The sequence below is a fragment of the Drosophila santomea genome, chromosome 2L, assembly GCF_016746245.2.
Source record: "Drosophila santomea strain STO CAGO 1482 chromosome 2L, Prin_Dsan_1.1, whole genome shotgun sequence".
NCBI lineage: Eukaryota > Metazoa > Arthropoda > Insecta > Diptera > Drosophilidae > Drosophila > Drosophila santomea.
In genome coordinates this window covers 10,105,265-10,129,967 of record NC_053016.2, presented here as the reverse complement: position 1 = coordinate 10,129,967, position 24,703 = coordinate 10,105,265, and the positions used below count along the sequence as shown (strand labels likewise).

At 41.8% G+C, this 24,703-nt stretch overlaps 2 protein-coding genes across 11 annotated transcripts; one reads left to right on the top strand and one right to left on the bottom strand.

The window, feature by feature from the left end:
* Window positions 1-1,301: 1,301 nt before the first annotated feature.
* LOC120443912 (ras-interacting protein RIP3) lies at window positions 1,302-24,703 on the top strand. 10 transcript variants are annotated; one of them, XM_039623347.2, is made up of 12 exons: window positions 1,302-1,466; window positions 1,797-1,986; window positions 11,906-12,573; window positions 12,842-13,611; window positions 14,215-14,706; window positions 14,902-14,968; window positions 15,234-15,447; window positions 15,587-15,658; window positions 16,274-16,563; window positions 16,924-16,968; window positions 17,056-17,193; window positions 24,033-24,703. In XM_039623347.2, the coding sequence occupies exons 2-12, from the start codon at window positions 1,976-1,978 to the stop codon at window positions 24,053-24,055; spliced, it is 2,790 nt and encodes a 929-aa protein (XP_039479281.1). In that variant the 5' UTR covers window positions 1,302-1,466; window positions 1,797-1,975; the 3' UTR covers window positions 24,056-24,703. The 10 variants fall into 10 exon arrangements, with proteins under 10 accessions (XP_039479281.1, XP_039479285.1, XP_039479275.1 ...); XM_039623341.2 differs by lacking the exons at window positions 1,302-1,466; window positions 1,797-1,986 and adding an exon at window positions 8,183-8,482 and having other exon boundaries at window positions 15,243-15,447; XM_039623340.2 differs by lacking the exons at window positions 1,302-1,466; window positions 1,797-1,986 and adding an exon at window positions 8,183-8,482.
* On the bottom strand, window positions 5,480-6,397 carry LOC120443915. Its single transcript, XM_039623353.2, has 2 exons — window positions 6,263-6,397; window positions 5,480-6,199 (listed from the first exon to the last, which is right to left on the bottom strand). Exons 1-2 carry the CDS (start codon window positions 6,263-6,265, stop codon window positions 5,546-5,548), a joined length of 657 nt encoding a protein of 218 aa, XP_039479287.1. The 5' UTR covers window positions 6,266-6,397; the 3' UTR covers window positions 5,480-5,545.

Genomic DNA, 24,703 nt, shown 5'->3' with positions numbered 1-24,703 from the left:
ACTATATCCATTCATTGCCAGGGTTGTTTGTTGGGGTTATAGACCACACCCGATAAACATAATTAAGCCGGACAGTCGAAAGTCTTCGCACACGAGAATCGAAAATTATTTCTCGATCTTCTAATGAATGAGGTTAATGTTCGAGGCACTCGTTGACTCAGCGCCCTGTGCGCTTTTCAAAGATCTATTTATACGATTTAATGGCGCATTTTGCACAAAAATAAATAAAAGTACAAACCGATATTTGTCTTTATATGTACTATGTATGCCTACATTTATATGTAAGCCCACATTATCTTGGTAAAGAGGCACCAGTCTATTTATAATCGAGAGGCATCATCCCAGTTTGTTATGCTTTTCCATTTCCCCTGGACAGGTGGTCCAGTCAGGAACTTGTAAATACATATATATGTAAACTGCTAATGCGTCTGAAGAAAAATGATTTGCTAATTCCCCAGCATCGCTATTTTCCCTTGTTTAGAATACATACATTTTCATATACACACTGTCTGTTTTTTCAGCGGTCATTTTGTGTTATTTATTTTTCAGGCATATGTGATTTATAATGATTTATCATAAGATTTGGCTAGCAGGCGCGACCAGAACAACCAAATGGAATCATTCACATTGCGTAGCGGCTCTTTTGTTTGCTATTCAGAGCCAACTCTTTATGTGTGAAATATTGAAATTTCAGAATGCAGTTTCTTATTTTCTGCTTTAACACTCAATAAATTTAAAGAAGAGCTATAGACAAACTTCATAAAATTCAAATTTCAATCAATATTTAACAAGTGGAATTTCTCTTCCTTTCCAATATATTACAGAACTATAAACATTGTTTACGAAATCTGTCCTAATTCGATTAATAAAAGTGCACTGCTGATCAAAATCTTAGAGCCAGTCAAGTGTGATATGTGGGAGTATCAGTAATTTATCTAAGTGCATTGCGCATTAACTCGACGATGATCGGCCCTGGGTGTAAATACATTATTAGAATTATTGTGTGGATCGGAAAAGAGGAAAACAATAAGTACAAACGTCCGCGCGGGTTTTCTCAACTTTTAGATTTCTTTCATTTAAATAAACTCAAAATTCATCGAATTTTCCGAGCAGACGCACTTTACACATGCTCACAAGTACGCACACAAACGCATTGTGACCACTACAAACACACCAATATAGACACGGACATGACCGATGGTCGAATAGAATATGTACTGAATAAGAAGGAGCATTTATTTCGAAATGTGAAATGTGCTTTTCGGCTTTTCGGCCGAGAAAATTTCGTGTGCGAATTCAGTGCGACTTGGGCTGCTAACTTGAACGCGTTGCAAACGAGAAAACCATCCGAAATAAAGAAATTTTCAACTAGAAACTAACACATAGATATATCTATACCATCTAGCTGGGCTGTCTATATATACGAATATATATAGATATAGATACGAGTATTTTCTCTGGCAAAAGTGAGCAATGCGTCGTGCCGCGTTTTAAAAATAGCAAATTACAAAATATCGAAAAGAACGTTGGTGAAAAGGGTTTCAAAGTTTTGAAACAGTGCAAAACCCTAAATTTGTTGCCACACTAACTTGTTTCTATATATATGCATTTGATAATCGACACGATATTGAACACATTATATTATATGCATATGTATGTACTTGTGGGAAAAACTATTTCCGAGTGGATCGCTTGTGTCCGTGCCGCAAATTATATAAGAACGCGTGATTTTTGATGCAAAATAATTCTCGATTTAATATTCATAATTTAATAATAATTTTCCGTACATTTTTCAGTGTTTTTGTGTGCATAGGCGTCGTTTGCAAAATCTTTTCGTAGAACTTGCGTGCGTTTGGCGAAAACCAACGCCTACGACCAAATCTAATATCGCGATTTCTTCCGACTGGCGGCTGTGTGTAGGCGTGGTGTAAAAGTGTTTTGAAGTTGAACTTGAAATACAGAAAAAGCGACTGAAATGAGTTCTGGGTAAGTTTAAAATGTGGTGCAAGTTGAAGTTACTTAGTGCTAAAGAAAGCTGAAGACATAGTTTTAGTAATATTTACCATAATATTTCTATATTTTCTCAAAAACTAATAAAAAGTATGCCCGATTTTTGCCGGTGAAAATCCAAATGGAACCACAATACATAAAACAGATGTAGATATTTAAAGCAGAAAAATTAAGTTAAACCAAAAAGTTTGCTCTTTTCAATATGTATTTTTTCCACTCACTTTTAAAGAAGAACGAAAATCTAAGGGAAACCATTAGGTAAATTACTGAATTATTGGAGATATATCAAATCTTTTAAAATACTATCGTGGGCTTGTGTTTTTATAACAGTTGGCTTTGTGAGTCTTTTAGGCACTTTGCCCACGACTATTATTCTGACCACAGCTGTACGGGCCTATACTTATCTATAGTCTGAACATCTTTATGATCTCCGCTACAATTAAGGCTCACACATGAGTTTTTGAAGGCCATCGATGGCCTACGCCCACGCCCACACTCGAATCTCTTAATATTTTTTTTTTTTGGCTGGCCCCATGTTGCACGCGCTTTTTGGCAGGCGACACTTTCGGTGTTTTCCCCTGCTGTTCTAAGCGAATTAATTAATTAAATTTCCCACTTTTCTACAACATCTCACTCGGACCCTGTGCTTTTGCACAGTTTTGTGTTTTAGACCCGGCAGCAGCTGTCTTTTGGCTTTGTCTAGAAACAATTGGCACACGTGTTGGGTATTTAGACGGCTGACGGCATTCACCGGAAGTTTCCTTCGAAGCCACGCACATCATAAAACACATTCTCAAGAACCTTTCAAAACAAAAAGCCAGGAATTTGGCATAAAATGCATTTGTTTTATTTTTTTTCTCGTTCCTCAGACAGCAGATTTTTTTTGCATTTCGCTGTTGACGTTGATGTGTGGCGCATAAATTTTCGGCACCCACGGAAATCCGCGATAATATATTGACAAAATTGGGTCAAGCATCAAGAAAAAATAAGAAGCACTAGGACCTCTATATGAATATTAAATTTCGGACTTTCTTAATTTTCATTGTTTATATTTTCCTCTCTGAAGTTTTGGTCTCAAATGAATTACGTGTTGTATTATAACAAGCTGACTAGAAGAAAGGCAATTTTTCACCGCCTGACTTTTGTCAAAACATCAAGTATACGCCATGTTTAACATATAAATCTTGTAAGACAGTCATTCAAAGACTATACGTACTTACAAATTTTACGTGTGAACTTGGAATAAATATTGACCATGTACACGTATTTAAAGTGTTAATGTTTATTTTAGTTTAAATTTTTTTTCGCATTATAATGCCTGAGACTGTGATGCATTACCAGACATGACTTTGATTTTTGTCAACGACAATTATTTTCACACTTCTTTGTCGGTTTATTTTTCACTTTTGTTGATTGCGTAAATCAGGTGTGAGTTTATTTATTTTATACATTTTTGCATTTGTAAAATTCGTAAACAGATTTCTTGTCCCAAGTTCAAGTTGGTCGCAGTTGACCGTGAAATTTGTATGCGGTATAGGGTACTAAACTCAAAAGGAAGATTCCCAAGTGGATTAGGCAGAAGAAACAAAACCACACCCATATGACAGTTCAACAGCATTGGGAATCGATTATTGGACAGCGATGTGAATGTACCTAGATCGTTCCCATGATAGTTGACTCAATAATTCACTTTATGACTCTGAATAAAAAAAGATTATTGGGGAAATCACAATAAATGTGCAGACTGAGTTTTTCATTTTCATAGACCTATAATTTTTTTTAAGATCTCAGAACTTTGGCTATTTTTAAAATATGTGTACTTTAAATATTTTAAATTTATAAAAAACCATCACATTATAGTAAACTAATTTCCAGGAATTTTGTAAGAACTAAATCCCTTTCTGAACTTATTGCTTAGATTTTTCCATGATTTTTATTATTTATTTATTTTTACGGAAAATGGTTTGGATGTGCGTGATTATTTCTTCACACTTTCTCTACAAACAAAAATCGAATTTTCATGGTTGGGTTATTTTTTGTATTTTTACAAATCAATAACATGGCAATTTTTCAGCCAGCACCAATTCGAGCTGCAGGAAAATTTTGAAAAATCGAAAAAAGGCGCTGGCTGGATTTGGCTGCCTATCTGACCAAAAACGAGCGACGATGAATGACGACATGTGGTCATGTCGTTATAGGAAAAATATACAGAAATTCGCGCTTGTATGCGCATATATGTACATATATTCCGCAAGACAACTGAATGAGAAATATTACCGCCATCGATTGTGCAACGGGCTTTTGGGGCAGAGTCTGCGTTTCGCTTTCACTTGGGATCGCTGACGTTGACCCAGGCCAGATTAATATAAATAATTGCGAGTACCGACCAGTCCCAAACCAAAACCCAAACCCAATCGCAAACCCAACGGCTCCCTGTCTGATGTGCGCATGTCATGCAATCAACGCAGCTAAATGACAAATGCTAAACGAGTTGCACACTCAAGTGGCCGTAGAAAGTGATGAATGGCTTCCCTGATTGCGTTTGTTTTTCTTTCATTTTTTTCGTACGTAAAACTTTTTTTCCGTCGTTCAGATAGTTTTTCAAGGTCAGATACAACAAAAAAAGCCAGAAATATCATAGTTTTACACACGCTCGTGCCTTCGGTGGTGGGGGGCGATGATGGGGAAAAGCTACTTTATTAGATTATCCATCTTTGTTTTTCCTTTTACTTTTCCCAAGCGATCGTTTTGTATTTAATGGGGTATACATTTTGTTCGTTTTATGTTTGCAAAATTAAGTTTCTTATAAATAGCATCGCATCTTTGTATTAGTAAGTGTTTATGTTTCTTGCGTCTCTTTAATTTCACTACAGTTTGTGTTAATTTATGGGACTAGTCGCCAGACCAACAGGCGTTGATCTAAGCATTCGCTGTTCAGAATAGAATATTATTTAATTTTTAATGATTTAAAATAATTATTTATCCAAATCGAAGATCCTGAATGGAAACAGCAAGAACATAATTTAACAAGTGAAAAAATTGAAATGAAACAAACACAAAATTCATTTAAAATATTGTTTATAAACAGAATGAGTTTTTATTCGCGCTTGCATTTAAGAAAAACCTGACACGAGAATAGAATAGTGTCCCACTGCAACCAAGTGGGTCACTATATGAAACGAAAGTGAAAAGAGAAAATAAAATGAATTTGTTTTTCGAAAAGAGCACAGCAAGATTTAACACATAATTAAAAATCCCATTCTTCACGGCCAGAAGAAATGACTCTAGTATTTTCCACCATCAGAGGCCTGTGGCTAACTAATTAGATGGCCCTCATGATTGATGTCTGCACAAAACCAAATATCTCTGTCTGACCCAGTTTCTGGCCAGCCAAAACAGAAATATTGAATGAACAGGGAAACCAATTTTACTGACAGTTCTTTGAGGAAAGAATATTATTGACAGCCACTCGAATTTCAAGTGTGCGTCAATTGGCGGCGCAGCACTTAAGTGTTTATTGAACCAAATGAGTCACTCAATAGGACACCTTTTGGTAGGCATCCACTTCGAAGGGGTCGGGTTCACCGTGTAGCACGATCTTGACGTAGATCCTCCGCTGCTTTCCGGATAGGCACAGCTCCCGGATGTCGGTGGCCGTGTAGAGGAGATAGTCCGTGTTGCAATACAGCCGATCCTCGCTATCCTTCAATGGACTGTCCAGAGAATTGCGGAGGCAACGCAATCCCTTCTTCTCGTGGGCATGGGACCCGTCGAGGAGTGTTACATGGGCACTCACCAGCTGGGAGGCCACTGGACTCACCAGGTAGAATATGTAGGCCTGTTCCTCGTTCAGAACAGGAGGACTCACATAAAGCATCAGTATAATGGGCAAATGGTGGACAATCTGCAGATCCGGAGTAACCGCAAAACTGAGACCCGTCTTCGGAGATCCGCCATAGGCTATGACTCCCATTGCATGATTCCGACCCGGTGTCAATTTAACCAGCTCCACTTCGTACTGCTGCGGCACGTCTTCACCGATCTCGATCATCGAGTCCTGCGGATCGTGCCCCATCATCAGATGGGCCAGCATCTCGAGTGGCGACATCTGCGACTGGCACTTGGTCACTGGACACATCAGCGGTATTCCATAGAGCGCCTCCTGATTAAAATGGGCGAACCGGTTGTTCTTGTTGGGTTTTTATAGAATGGTTGGTTTAAGCTGCTTTTCATTCAATTTGTTTTAACTTACCATCGTTTCGGAACTGTACAAATTTTATTTCTCCAAGTTATATTTAGGAAATTCGACTGGGAAATCAGTTATGACTGTAAAGTCTAGGGAATGTCAGTGAGTTCAAAGGAAATTTTTGTCTAATGAATGTAAAACTTTTTTACATTTATAATAATAATTTACTTAAAATGTATCCAATATATACCCATTCAAAGCCAACCATTCGAAATTCCTAAATGTGTATATGATTCACTTAAAAAATTAAAGCTAAAGCTCCGACATGGTTAAAAGTATAAAATGGGATGAAATGAAAGTAGATGACCAGAACTATCCACAATAATCGGTTGCCGATGTTGTCTCTCGACTTTCCCCTTCTTTGTGGCATTTTAATTTTTTTATTTCGTACAAATTGTGGATGTCGAGCGGCAAAAGAAAATTATTTTAGCCCAGTCATTCCGCGTTTTAAATTCCTTAACGCTTTCTTGCCAATTATTATTTAACTGAGCACAAAGCAGTCGCAGAAAAATAAAAAAAAGGCAGGAAAAAAACAGCAGAAAAGATAACAACTTATTTGTCTGTCAAGGCTAGTGGGCCACATTTCCGCAGATGCTTGTTCAAATGAGTTAATTAGAGCAAGCCGAGTGCGCAGATTCGATAAAGAAATCCCCCGAACTAAAGATAATGCCGAAGTGGGAGATACCCGCTCTTTCGATTTGGCTTAATCGTGAAAAGCGACAGAAGTAATAAGCAGACGACATGACAGTAGAGTGAAAACAATTAGTTGCACGATAAGAGATGTAGATACAGCCGAAAGATACCAGCTACAGATAAACGAAAGCGTCGCAAAGGCTTTTTGGCGTTTAGCTGGAAATTTGTCGCCATCATCGAACTGCATTGACAGACAAATAAATTGCTCTACAGTCCGCGTGCCAGTCGGCCGTTTGTCAAGCGATCGGTTTTCCTTTTGAGGCACCACCAATACCAGCAAACCCACTGGAAATGTATCTGCAACAAGTTGCCGAACAACCCGACTCAGATGTGCCGTCCAACCTCTGGCGAATCGAACCCGACTTCAATGCGCCTCGAGAGTCCGCTGCGATCAGTCGCCCAGTGCGCTCCTCAGATACAGCTTCACAGATACAGATACAAGCGAACCTACGAGATACTTTTTGTGCGCAGCGCGTGTGTTTTCAATTTAATATCTAGTGAGTGAGTGATTAAAGTCGGATATTATCAGAAAGGCCAGACAAATGCCATCTTAATTTGGAGCAACTTAAGCTCATGCCTAAAAATAATTCAACTGCGTAAGCGTATCTCTGCGAGACGGAAAACAGCTGGTCCACATAGTGATTCTGTTATAGGTTCCCCCAAAAATTTCAGTGATTCTTCTGCGCCGAAGTGAGTCAGCAGCCCATTTGCCGGCTGCCCCTTGTCAAAAAAGGTTAAATTCAATTCCCACAATCGATCGTTGAGTCATTCGACCACCTAGGCTCCAATACAGCACCTTTGTTTGCATGTCCCCTGATCGGCCAAATGTAAATCGCTTGTACAACCCATTGTACTTGGCTGCTTGAATTGCAACTCTTTGTTCGTCTGCGCACATCAACTGATACTGATAAGGGCACTTGCAACCTGGCAAATGGGCTGCAAATATTTTCATTTCAATTGTCTTACTTCTAAAGCGACTCAAAACAGATCTAGACAGCTAAGAAAGCAGAAGGCAAATGGGAAAACCCTGCCCTTTTTTCTAATTTAAAAAATAATTATTTATGTTGTACCTATAAACGAAGATCTGATGTGGATTAGATTGGCTGTGGCCTTGCTTAAAACCGATTTGCCTGGACCCATTCGCAGATAGAGCTCCGTTTGAATGAGAGTCGACTCATTTCCGCGCTATGCAAGTGTAATTCAAAGGCAAAATTCAGATAAAAAAGTGAACAACAAAATAAAGTAAAGTTAAAGTTAAAAACAAGTAAATAAGAGTCCGCGAGCAATGGCCACCTCAACGCTGCAATCTCCGTCGCCGTCGCCATCAACCGCCTCCGTCTCGGCCAAGAATCCGCAGCTGAAGCGCGTCGTCTACTCCAAGTACCGGGAACTACTTGGTTCTTATAATGATAAGGCCAATGCCATCATCGACACTCTGCCCGCATATATGGTTCGTCAGGATCGCGGATTTCAGTTCAGTTCGGATCTGCCCGTGAATGCCGCGGATGCCAATCGGAATGGCCTGGAATCGTCGTAAGTCCGCTATATCTAAATATCTATATATATATATATATATGTATATATAGATAAATGTAGCTAACTTGGCTAAAGCCAAAATGCCAAGGCAAGAGGCATTTCCAAGTAAATATTTATCGCTAGATTAGCTCAACTGCGGAATGTGGGCGGCTGGACGGAGCACCCTGTACTCCAGATCTTCCGATCTGCGACTTCAGGTCCCAGCTATTTATAGCCAAGACGGGCGGACAATGACTATCATTATGTCATGTTGCATGTGGCAGCTTTCAAGTTCTTACCTCTTCTTCTACTTCTGCTGGCTGCCCTTGATCTTGAAATATGCGCGGCCAGCTGCAACTGCAGATTCTTCTAGGCAACGAGTTTGCTTTTACTACAGGGCAGTAGGGGGTATGATGGAACTAGACTAAAAAATATTAAGAATATGTTAAATATATTCAAAATGCAAAACACGAGCTTATAAATCTTATAATTAAAAACTACCATTCGTAAAAATGTATTTTCTTATAAATTGTCACCTATTATAAGTGGTCTGAAATAATGCTAAAAACCTGTTATATTCCCAAAGATAATTTACTTAGCAATAAGATCATTTCCGAAATATAACCATATAAGGGATACCAACAAGTTCATTAGTCAGATTTCTAGAGCTTTCCAGAAGACATCACCCGTATCTTGTGGATCCACCCGGTTCCCAGTTAGTTGCAAATGCCTTCAGATACATTTTTGCACGCTCATTTGCATGCGAAAAGGCAAAATTAAAGTCGAACACTCTACCACAAATTAGAAAAGTGAAAATGCGAATCGCACAGATGTTTTTCCATCATTTAAATTTAAAATTGTGTTTTTTTTTGTTACCATTGCATGTTTTTAACTCACGCATGAGCAGCTGCGAGTAGAGGATTTCTGCTATTTTACATTTATTTTTGGCAAATCATAAAGCCCAGTCATTAGTCAGTAAAATGGATTTGCATTTATTTATAGAAATGTATGTTTATTTAAGGCAAAGTGCAAGTGCATCGCATTTGCATATGATTCACAAAGAAAATAAGTAAACTTGTGCCAGTTAATTAGTCATGTTGCATTATGATTATAGGCGAACTTTGTATGCTAGTTGATTGGTCGTGTACTTGGTTATTTCTTCCCGGTTCCTCAAAAGTTTTTCCTGGTGCTCTGACATTTTAATTGCCAAATCTGTCAGCGGCTAGCAAACAGTTGGTGGTCTTGTCTTGTGGTCAATTGCTTCTTACCCGCATCCCCAAGTACCAAGTACTGACGCCATGTACCCGCCAATTGACGTCATCAGGCGGCATCTGTGATTTTAGCGCGTGTATCTTTAAGTTTTTAACGATTCTTTTGTTTTCAAAAAATTTTGGCAACACATTTTTTAGTTCACTGTGCGTGACGATCATTGGAATTGAGTGAAATAAATGCGAATTTACATTGCTTTGGGACTCAGGAAATGTTTAGTACATTATACTGACATTTTTCCAGGCTTGTCACGGCGTTTAATAACTTTTTTAAGGCAGCCCAATATGGCAGCGCGCTAATGTTTAATACAGAAAAACAGTTAACAAAACGGTTGTGTAAGCTGCATTTCCTACTCGGCCATAAAACACCCCGTTCGAGTTCGAGTCAATAAACGGCGAATAGACCGATCTGAACTGAACGACCTCTCAATTTTGGGCACGCCTCGACAATTATGGAAGCAGTTGATGCTATTAATTCGCACATAATCAATGGCAAGTTCAACAAAAAGTCTCCCAACCTGACTGGGCATATGTATCCATAGTTTTTGTTTTCCACCATGCCTATGTCTATAAGGAGCTGACGGCATTTCTTCGACCATCCCAAGTATGGGGGTAATTAAAGATTTGTTTTGTTTCGATTCGATTCGATTTAAATGCGATTTTCTGTCACCAACCGCAGGGAGTTACGTCATTTGCATTTGACTTTGATGCACGCGCTCCAATTTGCATGTAAGCCAGTTGTGGGTGAGTTTCGCAACCGTTTTCCCACACAACTTGGCCTTCGCATTTGCGGTTTCCAGGGTAGGGTGCTTTTTGTTTAGTTCATTTATTTCTTTATAATTTGGCGAGACCGCAGAGTTTTGGCCGTGTCAACTTTATGGAACAACTGCCAGGCATCACCAGGCATCACCAGACATCACCTGTTCCTGTTCGCCTGACCCACTTGGATGCGAATCGGCGACATCATCCACGCACACCAAGCTCATGTCAAACGAGCCTGACAACTTTTCAGAACCCGATCCCGAACTCCATCACTTTCTTTCGGCATAAACGGGCTTGCTGGTCGAGCCACCGTTAACGAGAACGTATATTGTCGCCGAACCTCTTCGATTTTCGCTTTTAATTAGCGAATTGTAAACGTTTAACGCATTTAAAACAAGCAAATTATGCGGAGAAAATTCGCAGCTGACTGGGAAGTGGGATGCTCGTACATGAAGACACATTCAACGGGACTGGGAAAGTGCAAACTAGAAATTTTCACAAGCTTAATTAGGCATTAAATAAAGCCAACTTTACAACAAATACAAACAAGAAATCACAATCGTTGTCCAGCTTGTATAAAATCTACAGTTGCGATAAACTGATTTATTATTAAAGGGATTAAGCTACTCTAATTGTTTAGTTCCCCATAGGTAACGTATGTTTGTCTTACGAATTTATTATATTGAAACTAATTCAGGCAATTTCAATAGACCTCTTTATGGCTGTGATACCACAATAACTTCTCACTTTCAACCTTTCAAATTTGGCACTTCATCGGTCGTCTCACCTTTTATGGACGGTCGTCCGTAGCAACTTAAACTCACTTTCCCCCTTGATCGTTAAAAAATCAAAACATTGGCTCGTTGAACTATCGATGAGCGACTAATGAGTCGCAGCAGCGGCAAAGAAAGGAAAACAATACAAGAGCGAAACAATAAATTAGAAAAGATTTAACAAAAATTATGATAAATAGCTCCAACAAATTGGAGAGGAAGTCAGATTAGCATGTCTGCTGCTGGGTTGCGAAAAAATAATACAACGTTACCTAAAAGATTAAAGTATTGTTAATGCGTATACCTTTTTGAAAGATTTTAAATTGTATTTATAAGGAATTATCATAATCCAACGGACTTATCGTTATCAGAAAACTCGTATTTCCATTTTATTTTTTATAATTAATAAGATTATGAGGATCAATAGTGTGTACAGAATATATCTTACTTGCAAATATGGAAAAGAATATTATGTTTTCGGAAAAAAGGTAATCTTGATTAATTAATCTTTTTTAATCAACAGTTTTGCAAAAATATCTTTCAAGTTTCGAGGCACTGGTTAAAAATAACCTTGATGGTTATTCTTTATGTTGAAATATCAAGTGGTTCACAGAGATTTGAACATTGTTTTCCTGCAGGTATGGACAGCGCGGAGGAGGCGGATCCGGAAACGGAGGCTACGAGGCGCCCGCATGCGTGCAGAACGCGATGATGACAAAAGACAAGAAGCCCTTCACCTACACGCCCGGCGGCATCGATCTCTCCCAGATCCGCTCGGAGCGGATGGCCAAGCGGTTGGCGCGCAATGCCCAATCGGAAGGAGCCAACGGAGCCGCCCAGCAGAACAGACCCGCCCAGCCACAGTCGCCAGGTGGTGCAGCCAGTGCGATCGGAGCCGCTGCCATGGGCATGCCGTTCCAGGTGCTGCCACCGCCACCACCGCCGCCGCAACCACAGTCGGGTAAGAATGGCACCCAAGGTGCTAGCGCCGCACCCCCACCACCACCCCCACAACAACCCAGCACACTAGCGCCACCCACTGGCCGCCTGAGTGCCCCCGGTTCTCCGGCAACGGCGCGCAAATCGCCAACTCCACAGCGTTTTGAGCCGCCGCCACTGGGATTCCGGCCGGAGATCAAGATACCGCCCAATCCCATGGCTGCGCTCCGCAAGGTGGCGCCGCCCGTGGAGAAGAACACGTTCTGGAAGGACGAGTACATTAAGGATCGCTCCAAGAGCCCCCTGCCCGAGGTGGCAACTGGCGCGAATGGAGGATTTAGCAGCACGACATCCGATGCCGTTGATGGTGAGCAGAGCCTCCAAGGATTTGGCTCGCTTTACTTTTTGGGTGGTTTTGGTTCTGGTTCTGCTACTGATCCCGATACGACTCATCACACATCGCCAGCTCTTACTAAGCGGTTGAGGTTGCTTCTTTAAAAAGCCCCATTCGACTAACCAGACATCCAAAAGGCCTTACAAATAGGCTTACAATCCTCCCACTAACACCACTAATAAACTGATCAAATTTGAAGGGACTTTCGGTTAACGAATTATATTTCTTTTGTTAAACTTAGGTCCAAGACCATCTGCAGCTAGCGTTGAAAGCAGCTATAGTCCTTACACACCGACGCAGCAAGTGCCGCCCGTGGCCAAGAGTCCACCGGTGCAATATCAACAGCCAACGCCGCCGGCAACACCGCCGCAACAGCAGCAGCAGCAGCTGCAGCAGCAACTGCAACAGCCGGAGCAGCAATCTGCAACACGTTCGGAGTTCCGCAGTGTGCCCATGCCAACATCGCCAGCGGTGAACGTCTACACACGTCAGACGGACAGTCCGAGATCGCATTTCGAGCCACAGCAGCAGCAGCAGCAGCAGCAGCAGCAACAGCGATCCACTGAGAGCCCCTTCCGGTTTGCACAGCAGCAACTGCAACAGTCTCCGCAACAACGTCCACCAACAGCGATATCGCCGCTGGCTCAGGTGCAGCAGCAACAGCAACAGCAGCTGCAACAGCAGCAGCAACAGCTCCAGCAGCTGCAGCAACAGCAGTTCCAGCAGCAACAATTGCAGCAGCAACAACAGCAGCAGCAACAGCAGCAACAATTGCAGCAACAGGCAGCTCAATCAGTACCATGGCGCACTCAACGCGCTCAGCCTGGAGCACAACAGCAACAGGAATCGCATCCACAACCCATCTACAACAATGTTCAGCAGCAGCAAAGATCTCGCGATGTCTTCAGTCCGGCAAGGAATGAAACACCGGCAGCAAACACGTTCAATTCACAGCAGCAACAGCAGAACTTTGGCACTCAGCAAAACCAATTTGGCGGAGCAGCAAAGCCGGTGAGTGATCTATAAAATGTTATATGATTATTTATTTTACTCTTTTTAAAAGCGACTTGCTCTAGATCTGCAACTCCACTTTTCTCAATATTTAAATTGCCCCACATATGCTTGTGTTATTTCCATATCGAATTGACCTTTAACTATATTACTCATACGCCATTGAGCATCATTGTGCAAGCCTCTGAGTGGCCTATGAGTAATTCCTAAGTATACCGGACGCTGCTAATTTGACAAATACCAATATACATGTTAGGTAATATTAAATATATTTACGTTGATAAAATGCAAATAAATGGAACGCCTAAAATCACTGGTAATCTCTTTTCGCGGAAGCACATTAGGATATTTTTAAACCAAAATCTTTGAGAGAGAATTCGCGAAAGACGCATGAAAATGAGCATTGAATGCATTTACCAAGTGCAGCATCTAAAATTAGGCACAAGCAAAGGCCAAACACGAATTTTGAACTTGAGGAAGCTGGCTAGCGCGAATTTTCATGGGGAAGTTTAAAAACCAGACTAAACATGTTAAGAAAGTATTAGTGATTAACAAATGCTAACTAAATGTTGTATTATTTTTCCCACGATTTTCAATTTATAGACCAACGTTGGATCGCTTTACATAGCTCCATTGGCCCAGCCCACTGAACCGCAGGCCCAACGAATCGTCTTGCAACAGCAGCAGCAGTCATCTGCTCGGGATTCTCCGATGCGCCAACTTCCACAGCAGCAGCAGCAGCCACAGAACAACCAACCGATGCGTTGGCTTAGCTCACAGCCGGCAAGCAAGGAGCAGGCTCCTTGGGCTCGTCCCGAGGAGAATGGCAACGTGCTGCCCTCCACCTTGCGTCAGACCACCCCGGCACCGCAGCCCCAAGTCGTACCTCAATCGCAGCCACAGCAGCAGCAGCAGACGTCCTTCTACCAGCCGCAGTTGGTCCAAGGTAATGGCTATGGACCAACGCCGATTACTGCCGCTCCCATCAGTCTGCAGAACTTCGGATCAAGTCCACAGCCTGGAGGACTGCGTTTGCAGATCAACTTAAACACCAATGGCAACAGCAGCAATAACACAAATCAAAGTGCTCCGCGGGTGAGTTTAAAACTAAAACATTTTGTCAAGAACGTGCCCTACATCCGACGAGTTCATGCCGGCACATGTTGTATTACAATCATATATCACTCGATAAGTTTCCAGAAATATATTGAAAAATTAAACATTGCAAGCTTTGAAATGTTCTGTTGAATTATTTTTAATTTCATATATAATAAAAAACTTTATTTTTAGGAGCGTATCATACCGATAACTCTTGAGCAGACGCCCACGTATGCCGCAGCCCAGCCCAACTTTGGTGGTAAGTTTTCAAGACAGCATATTGCTTTTTTGTTATGTACAATATGTGTGGCGCTTTCCTAAAACCCGTAAATGTTTGTGACTAATACCCTACGTAGTTTATTCCCCCCCCCCAAACCCTCCGAAACTCCCGTGCACTCTCCACTCCAAAGGAATGACTTTCACCCGTGTATGTTTTTCCCAAATCCCCGCTCTCGTCCAAATGTGTAACTCTCCAACTTTTACATCAACTTGTGTCTATGTATACTCTTTCTTTCCCACGAAAGCGCCTGCAGGTCACATAATACGCTCAGCTAATCAATTTGTCGATCAAGGTTACCAGAACTACCCACCTCAAGCCCAGCGAGTCCTGTCGCCCAGTCAGCCATCGAGTACGAGTAACAACACCAATGGGAATGGGAATGCCACCCGGCTAATCCCGATAGCCATCGAGGGAGGACGCGGTGGTCCAGTTTCCCAGTCGCCAGTGCTGCTGCAAAAGTAAGTCCGCTTTTGTTTGCGGAGGATTTTACCTTCCGTCGGCTATCCTTGTGCTTTACCAACACCAAACAATTGGCCCGCACTAATGCGATTTAATTTTGTGCTTTTCTACCAACTAAAACAACCAACAACTACTTAGTGGCAATTACAATTTGTATGTGCACCAGTGTCCGCTCGAGGCGGAGATCCTCTACAGAAAGAATCGTCTCAGGTAGTTCGAGAGCACTGTGCCCACCAGCGAATATTGAACCACATCAATACCTCATGCCATGCATTCTTCTATATGTTATAATCTCAATTCGAAACTGAAATTCCTTTCACTTTTGGAAAGATTTTTTTTATATGTTGATCTATTAAACATAGAAACAGATTCTCTTGCGCGTTTCCTAAGAATATCTGTATCTTTGTGCCCAGTACAAGCGATGTTTTTAAAAAGTGTGTTCTTAAAAGTATCATGAAAGTTTCAAGTTTATAAAATAAATGCCTTAATGAATTTTGCTTTAGAACTAATGCGAATTAATTTCGTATCCCAATAATATAAATAAGTAGATTAAATGTAAAATTGAGTAGCTTTTTTCGCGTCGTAGTTAACCTCATACATTACATTCGCTTTTTCGCTTATAGTACAGTTCCGTACATTTATGCAAAATTTTACAAAAAATTGGTTTCGTTAAGTACCAATCATGAATCCAAGACAAAACCTAACCAATAATTAAAACGTTTCGTTCGCACCAAACAAAATCGTTGTAATTTGGTTAATTTCAGACATTTTCGATGGCATGCTAACCAACAACCTAACCTAACACACGCCTATATCTACTTGCAGCGATCCACGCTCACCGCCCATCCAATCGAAATCGTTTAGAATTTTGCAAAAGATAACCGACACCGTGGACGACGGCAGCGGGAATGGCGATTTGCGGCAGGACTCGCGGCAGGACCTGCAGCAGACGCCCCAGGAGGCGGAGCTGCAGCGGCCGCAGTTCGCCCGCCAGATGAGCGCCCAGCAGGCCAGGAATAGTCCGACCATCGAGCAGATGCGACGCCTGCAAATCGGACAGGATCAGCCAAACAACAATCAGCAGTCGGGTACGCCACTTACTTGGTCCCCGCAAGGTGAGATCCGATAGGCTGACCTCCTCATTGCTCCTCGCCCATCCTCAGATATCACTTCTTATACATAATACCGTACATAGCGGTGGGTAAGAGTGTAGTTGTGGTGAAAGATCGTAATCCTTGGGGAGTGTCCTTGGGTCCTTGGGTAACCTTCTACTAACACCTAAAACCGCTTTTAGCCACAGAGCACCTTCTGGTTGATAGAAACTAACCAGCTTACTGTGTCTGTCCTGACTAGACTCGCTAGAACTGGTGCTATGCCAAAATTATGCAGCACTACTAAGTAGAAACCTAACTATATTATTAAAAAAATTCCTTCAATTAGTTGGCTTTAGTTTACAAAGTAAATGTTTATTTCAGGTAACGGCGTGTCAGCTCAAAACCGATTTACGCAACAACGATATGGTAAGAATTAAGTATGGATACTTTTTAACACGATGAAAGCACGGAAAATTTAATACTTTAAGTAAAAAACTTATCGTTTTCCTTTAGATACCCCCCAACAACAACAACAGCAATATGTGCCGCCAAGTGAACAGCAAGCTCCGGAACCCAAAAAATACACCGGCAGCGCTATACCCAGTCGATCATTCAAAATTCTACAGGCAATGACAACACCTGAAAATGCCGGTAAGTACAGATGTGCCAAGAAGCCAAGGTGCCAACTGATACACTGCAAAGGATACATCGTTTTCTGAAATTAAGTTACAAGATTTAAAACCAATACATACATCAGACAAAAATCATGGCTGTATATATACTCAGAAACCATAGAGCATCACTAATCCTACTGATCACACGTTCACTCAGAAACAAGCACATGGAGCATTGCACCAAGGATCGTAATTTTTATAAAACCTTTTTTGAGAGATTTCACCTTTTTTGCTGAATGGTGTCCAGACACTAAATTGACCTAATCCCAATGGCTTTTGATATTAATTTTGAGCATCCCACAACATTTTGCTTTTACTCATGCGCCATTTACTTGTACATAGCTCGCTTTACCATTTAACCAATCAGTTATTCAGATCGCAATTGATCGGATCAACCAACATTTTGTTCGCACTCTCACCGTGTCTATTTCTCTTTTTCTTCTTTTATATTTGATAACCGTGTACCACAAAACCGACCTCAGACCATAAAATTCACACCGAGCTGGACTCGGATTTGGAAAATGTTGAACTGAACGAATCCCCAAACAATAATAATTATAATAATAATAACAGTAACAACGGAAGTACTGAAAATAATAATAATCATAATAAGATTAACAGTAAAACCAATAAACGTCATAGCTACACATCATCCACATCCACAACCACAACCACACCCTCATCATCATCCTGCACAGAACCCACCACACATTCATCAAACTCATCTCTTAGTTCGGATAGCTCTTGTCCCCCACAGCCACCCCGATCCCAATCGGTTCCACCTCAGTATCCCTATGCCTTCGGGTATCCGTATCCGTGGTACATGCCACCACCTCCACCAGTCAATGGTGAGGGAGCTCCCTGGCCATATCCCTATTCATATCCACCGCCACCTCCACCACAATCGATGGATGGCAAGCAGGCAGAAGGATTTCCACCATATCCCTATTACTACCCATATTATCCGCCTCCCATGCCGCCCTATGGACAACAACCTGGGGAAGTTCAAATGCCCCCCGGCTATCCTCAGTTTCATGCCATGCCACCCTATGGTCACCCGTATCCCTATCCAGTGGCTCCCAGTTACAGCCAGAGTTCCACAGAAGAGAGCAGAGCCAGCAGTGTTCTACCGGATATAATCATCACTCCCAGTACCGATGATATACCCTCACAGGTTATTATGAAGCATCACATCCGAGTGGAGCCACGAGAGCCACCAAAACGGGCGCACTCTGTGGAGATAGAGGAGGTGGTCAGCAAACCGAAGGCCCGAAATATTTGCACCAACAATCACGAGGTCATCGATGTGCTGAGCCAACGACTGGCCAATATCAACAAAATAGCCAGTGGGAACACCCAGGCCAATCTCTCCAAGCAGCTGCAGAAGAACTATGCAGGTGAGCAAGCCAAGGAGCTGGGTGAAAGATCCCCCAGCGAAAATGCCTCCAACTCGGATAGCCAGTCGGAGGAAGAGAGCAGTGATGAGGAAGAGGATACCCCTAAGCTGGGAGCTCGTCCCGCTCCCTTGCAGTCCATTAAGTCAGTGACAAATGTGCAGGTGTACAAAGGTAAAACACTGGAACAGCATTTGGACTCCGAGAGCAGCGATGATGAAGATGATGTGACTACAGCGGATGAAATGTACGATGAGGAGGAACAGATCGAGGAGGAGCACGAGGGATTGGTCGAGGAAATGGAAGATGATTACATTGTAGAGGAGGACCTAAGTGTTATATACGAGGAAGAGAGCGAACTAGAACGCAGTAGTGAATATGCCAAGACAGTAATTCGAAAGGATGACTCCCGATCCACCTTAGTTGATGATATTGAAAAGCAAATCGAAGAAAATGACGATGATGACGATGAGGATGATGAGTCCAACTCGGTAACAGTACGTTTGCCACTTCGCTTCTCCTTCAGTCGCAGTTCTAACGATGAAAACATTGCCACTGTAGAAGTCGGTAAGACAACACAGATCGAAGAAAAACAGCCCAACATCGTAAGCTCATTCAGTGTGGCCAAGGTCGAAAGTGATGATGAGGATGATGACTGTGAAGTCAGTGTGACCATCAGTTTGTCAAACTCTTCGCGCTCAAATTCAGTGGAGAAGGTTGCTCAACCCTATCGGCCCTCCAATGCATATCCAGTGGAGGATATAAGTACTCCCATCAAAACTAGTGAAGAAGACGTCTCCACTTCGTTCTCTCTGGGTATGCGCAACAAATTTATGGGTGAAACAATTGCCAATGATGTAACTAATAATATAGCCCGGGATCAAGCGAAACCAAAGAACGATGTTACGGAAGTTGATAGCTCCCCGAAAGAGGAATTCGACTTCTTTGCCACTTTGATGGCCACAAAAATGCAGGCTCAGAAAATGATGGAGCAGTCTAAGAACTTTTGGAAAACTCCTGACTCTAAGCTAGTAGAAACGGAAGCTGAGAAGCCAAAACTTCGACCCAAGGAGACTATTCCTGAGGCAAAACCACCAAGACCCATTTCTGGTGATATGTCCAAGACTCAGGCTTCGCTGGAGGCAGCCAAGAATAGCTTCTGGTCCACCTTTGCTACGACATCAAAGGAAACCGAGCCCAAAGAGCAAGAAGATGCAGCTGAGGAAGTCGACTTCTGGGCAAGCATAGAAAAAAAGGATACCTCTGATAAGGAAGAAAAACAGTGGACCAAGAAAAAGAAGACCGTAACCTACACCCCTTTGCAAAAGGAGGCAGTGACTAGGGTGGAGCACTGGACAACAACGTTTAGGGCTCAATTGGAATCGTTACCAATGCCCCAAAAAGCCGAGGTGCATTTTGTAGTTGAGGAAAAGCAAAAAGAAATTGAACAACCGCAAGAGGAGACTCAGGGAGAAGAAACGGATTTCTGGGGATTAGTAAATCAAGATGAGATGGAAAACAAAGTCAGTGCAACCTGGGAACGTACAGAATACAATTCAGAACCCCCTCAGAGAGTGACAGAACAACCCAACCAACCAGATGAGGACGTTGACTTCTGGGCCAACATTGAAACATCTGGTACTTACGAAGATGAAGAAAAGCCCAATGACATCACCTATGATCCCACAAAGTATCCTGCAGAGCCCCGCGAGGTGGATACTGATGAGGAGATTGACTTCTGGGCCGAGATCGAAGCCAGACGCAACCCAGCAGAAGATGACGACGAAGATGTCACTTTCCATAGGTCAGCAACTTTCTGGGCTCGCAAAGAACGACAAAATTCTATAGAGGAAACCCCTTACAAACCGGTGGAAATCAAAGCCTTCAGAGCAAAGTTACCCGATGAAGCAGCGGTAGAAATTGATGTATGGGCCACCCTAGAAGCAGCCAGAGGTCACGAGCCCGAAATTGTTGATCCCGCGGTGGAAGAGGAAAAGATTCTTGCCGAGCAATTTGAGGAACTTGAACACGAGAGCTCAGAGGAGGAGGAGGACGACACGGAGGAAGAAAAGGACCTGGAGCAGAAGGAGAAGCCTCGGGAAGAAGTCCAGGAAAGCAATCTTAGCCATATGGACACCATGTCCCTGGCCTCGATGCACGAGCCAGCTACAGTTTATACATGGGCCCCACCACCACAGGAAGCTGATGATAATGAGGATGAAACCGATTTCTGGGCGGACATGGAAAAGGAACGATCCAAAAAAGAACAGTTCGAGGAAGCCGAACAGAAACGGCACAACTACCGACAGGCCATGGCCTTCTTCAACACCTCGATCGATGGTCAGCATTCGCCTCCGCAAAAAAATGCCAGTCCCAATCGCAGCAGTGTTATCCTGGAAGTCGAAGAGCCACAAGAAGTGGACCTGGGACCACCCGGTGAGTACCAGTTAGTAGGCGAGGATGGCGTCATCGTAGAGGAGCATAAGCCGGCGATAGCCGAATCCGAGGAAGAGGAGCGAGGTGCTGCAACTCCAACCAATATGGAGCCCCAACTACCAGAGGTCTATGTGGAGCCCGAACCGGAAGTGAAGCGCCTTGTCAACGGACTTCCTGATCTTGCCGTGGAGAAGTTTAGCGAAACACCCAAGATATCGGTGCGTGACAGGATCAGTGCCTTTGAGGTTATTCCGTCGGCAACAAGCGATGGCACTAAGGGATTACCGAAGCAATCCCTATCAGTGGATAGTGCCTATGGTAAGGGAACCCTCTCGCGAAACAGCAGCACTCAGCGTTCCGAGTCGGAGATCGAGGAGGACGACTCCGGGGTAACGGACATGAATCGTCATCTGTCTGAGACGGACACAGAGTCCGAGAGTTTTCCGGAGCTGCGCAAGATGACCAGCTACCAGCGGGCAGCCACACATTCCAGGCTCTTTAAGCTGTTGCAGGACGAAAATGATGTTCCAGAAGCGGGAGTCCAAACCGCCGATGAATTTCAGCTTAAGCCCAGTCGCAGGAAGATTGTCCACAATGTGTCCATTACCAGGCGCCAAAATCCAGGAGCTCTGAATGACGCGGAGACCATGACGCAGCGCAGAGAACGACTTTCGCTGCCGCTTCGTAAGAATACGAGCATTGATGCGGACAATCCCTCGACGCCAAATAGTCCTGCCTCCCCCATTATGGGGCCGTCGACCAAGAACCAACGCGTGGTTAGCGATAAGTTGGTAAATGAATTGGTCCAGAGCCTGCTCCTCAAAAGCGACAGTTCGCATTTGAGAAATCTGCCGATGGAACGCCTTCAGGCGGCAGCCAAACAAGCCCTCGTGGAGGAGATGGACTCGGCACAGGAGAACAGTTCGCTGGACAGCACGCCGGCTCCCACGCCCAAGCATGACAAGGAGTATTCCGACTACTACAACAGCTGGTGCGAGGCCAGTGGCAGTGGCGACGAGGTGTTGCCCTCCAAAAGCTTCCGTGCTCTGCAAGATCCACGACGCAGTCCTTGGACGGTGCGGTGTCCGCGAGTTCTCAGCTCAAAGACGATAAACCGGGACTTAGCCCGGGTTACAGAGTCACCGGAAATAGCCAATGGACGGGGCAGCAAAAGTCCCGAATGCTTTCGTCAGAACTCACACTCTCAGTCTCGGGAACGATCCGTAAGCAGTTGGCGAAGAGTTTAAGATACGGCAACGAATTGCCATTTGTATATAACAGGGCGGGTCTATAGTCTTTAGCAGGGATGTGGGACCGGCTCAAATGGGAAATAGAATCTCTGGAAGAGATTCAAGAATCGAACGAAATATAAAGCGAACTTAAATCGAAGCAGGAGATGTTTTATAAAAACCCATTTCCTATTTCTGGTTACATATTCCAGTATCTAGGAAGTTGGGCTGGAAGCTAATCTCCAGAGCCGGATTTCACTCCCGAACTTCTCGTAAACTAAGAAACTTCTGCATTTGGCCGAAAGAGTCACTGCCTCTGGGAATGTGTGATATAAAAGAGCCAGCTTTGCATTTCTCATCTCACTATCATCGAACAACTCATCCACATTGTACATTATGAATATCGAATACACACAACACATTAATAAACTAAATCTAATTAAACATGTAAATAAACCAATTGAAACCAATGAAAGGAAATCGTTCATTCGTTCGTTCGTTTGTTACCTCAGTAAAGCGCAATACCAAAAACCAACCAAAATCATTTTCTAAACTTACATGAGTATTTTAAAATTTGTAAGCCGTAACTCATGAAATCGAACCAAATAACAACCAGCATATATAAAACTGAAAAAAAAAAAAACTGAAATTCTATCAAGCGCCACAATAAACAACAATATAAAAACCAAATTCATCTCAACTCAATGATTTTGTAAAACTCGTTCAAAATCCTAAGGTACCTAAAATTGCAATTATTAAAAAATTACCCAAAACCAAGTTTTAACTAATTGAATGTTTTCATAATATTCCAAAAGTTGTCCTCTTTCTATACTATGTATTTACTTTTATTTTCGCCGCTGTTTGAATTTAATTTTGTGTGCCGTATTCTTTTTAATTTGTCTATAAAAATATTTGCGATCTTTGCGATTGAAGTCGAACAAATTAACTCAGGTTTGTATGCAAAAATAAAAACCAAATAATTTAAAGTAAATATTATGAGTAATTGCAGTACCCATTTCCCATTTACTACTGTTAAACGAACGCCAAATATTTTTGAAAGTCCCCTTTATATCGCAAATATTTTTATTACACTATTGTAGTTCCTTCCCCAAATGCTTCCTAAAAACTTGAGCTTGGAGAGCAAACTCCACCTTGCAAAGAACAACGAATGAAGATTACCTTATTTGTTGTCGAGACCATAAATAAATACTATCGAAATAATGGAGTGCAAAAATATAAAGTGAAAAATTGTACAATATGACTTGTCGAAAACTCGTTCGTTACATTAACCATTCATGAGTTTACGAATGCATAATTAAATGTTTCTTTTTCTTATACTCGATAACTATAACTTGTTTTATACACACAATAAGAAATAAATATTTTTAACAAACATTAATCGTTAACTTTAATAATGACAATGAATGGCTTTTACCCCAAAACTTAAATTGAATTGAACTGAATTGAATGAATAATACAAACAAAAGTTTAAAAAAAAAGGTGAAGTTTTCTCTCAAAATTGTTTTGGCTGCCTGGCACTTGCACTTCCTCAGTTGCTGCTTCAATATTTCTTATTTATTGTATATATTTTTATTTACTTTTGACGTTTACTTTATATGTAAGTCTGAACCTGAATAAGTGTTCATGGCCAAGTCAAGACTGGAAAGTTTTCACAATTTAGTGTTAGCTTTATTTGTTTGTCTCTACCACTTAAAATCATTTTAAAGTAACACTCCTCTTGGTTTAATCTTTTTCAGGACCTGGTCAATCGGATCTATAATTATTTCTCAACGCCATAGAAATCAATTATAGCAACTCAACAGCATCATACAGAAATCGAAACGAAACTGAACGTTAATCAGATTGCTTGTTATAGTTATCTAGTTTAAGTACCAGAGACTCTAAGGATCGCCACAATCAAATAACTTGGGAACGGGAACAAGTTTTTAGTAAAATTTCTTTACACTAACTAACATCATTGTAACTGAAGAGGAGAGTTTTTTGTTGAACGCGATTTGGTAGCAGCACTAAAACTTCTAACCCAACTACGAAGCAAATAGCGAAAGCGAAAATATACTAATCCTAAAAATTTAAGATGAACAATGCAGGTGCAATGAGGTAACAACGAAACGAAACAAAATACAAGAAATCGACTATGCTGATATCTATCCGGATAACACGAAAGCGCACATCAAACACGACTAATATTATATTAAACATATTTGTTACTTGCGAACATTATTATTTCATTTATGAATATTCTCTTTTGTTTATCATCAATATTTATTATTTTACTCGGTTCGTATGCATACGAACTCTCTTCACATTTATTTGAATATTATTTGATACTTAAATAAAATATATTTTGTGTTGTACAATTTTATATGCAGTAAACATTTTTAGTAAATAAAGAAGTGAAATCAAGAAA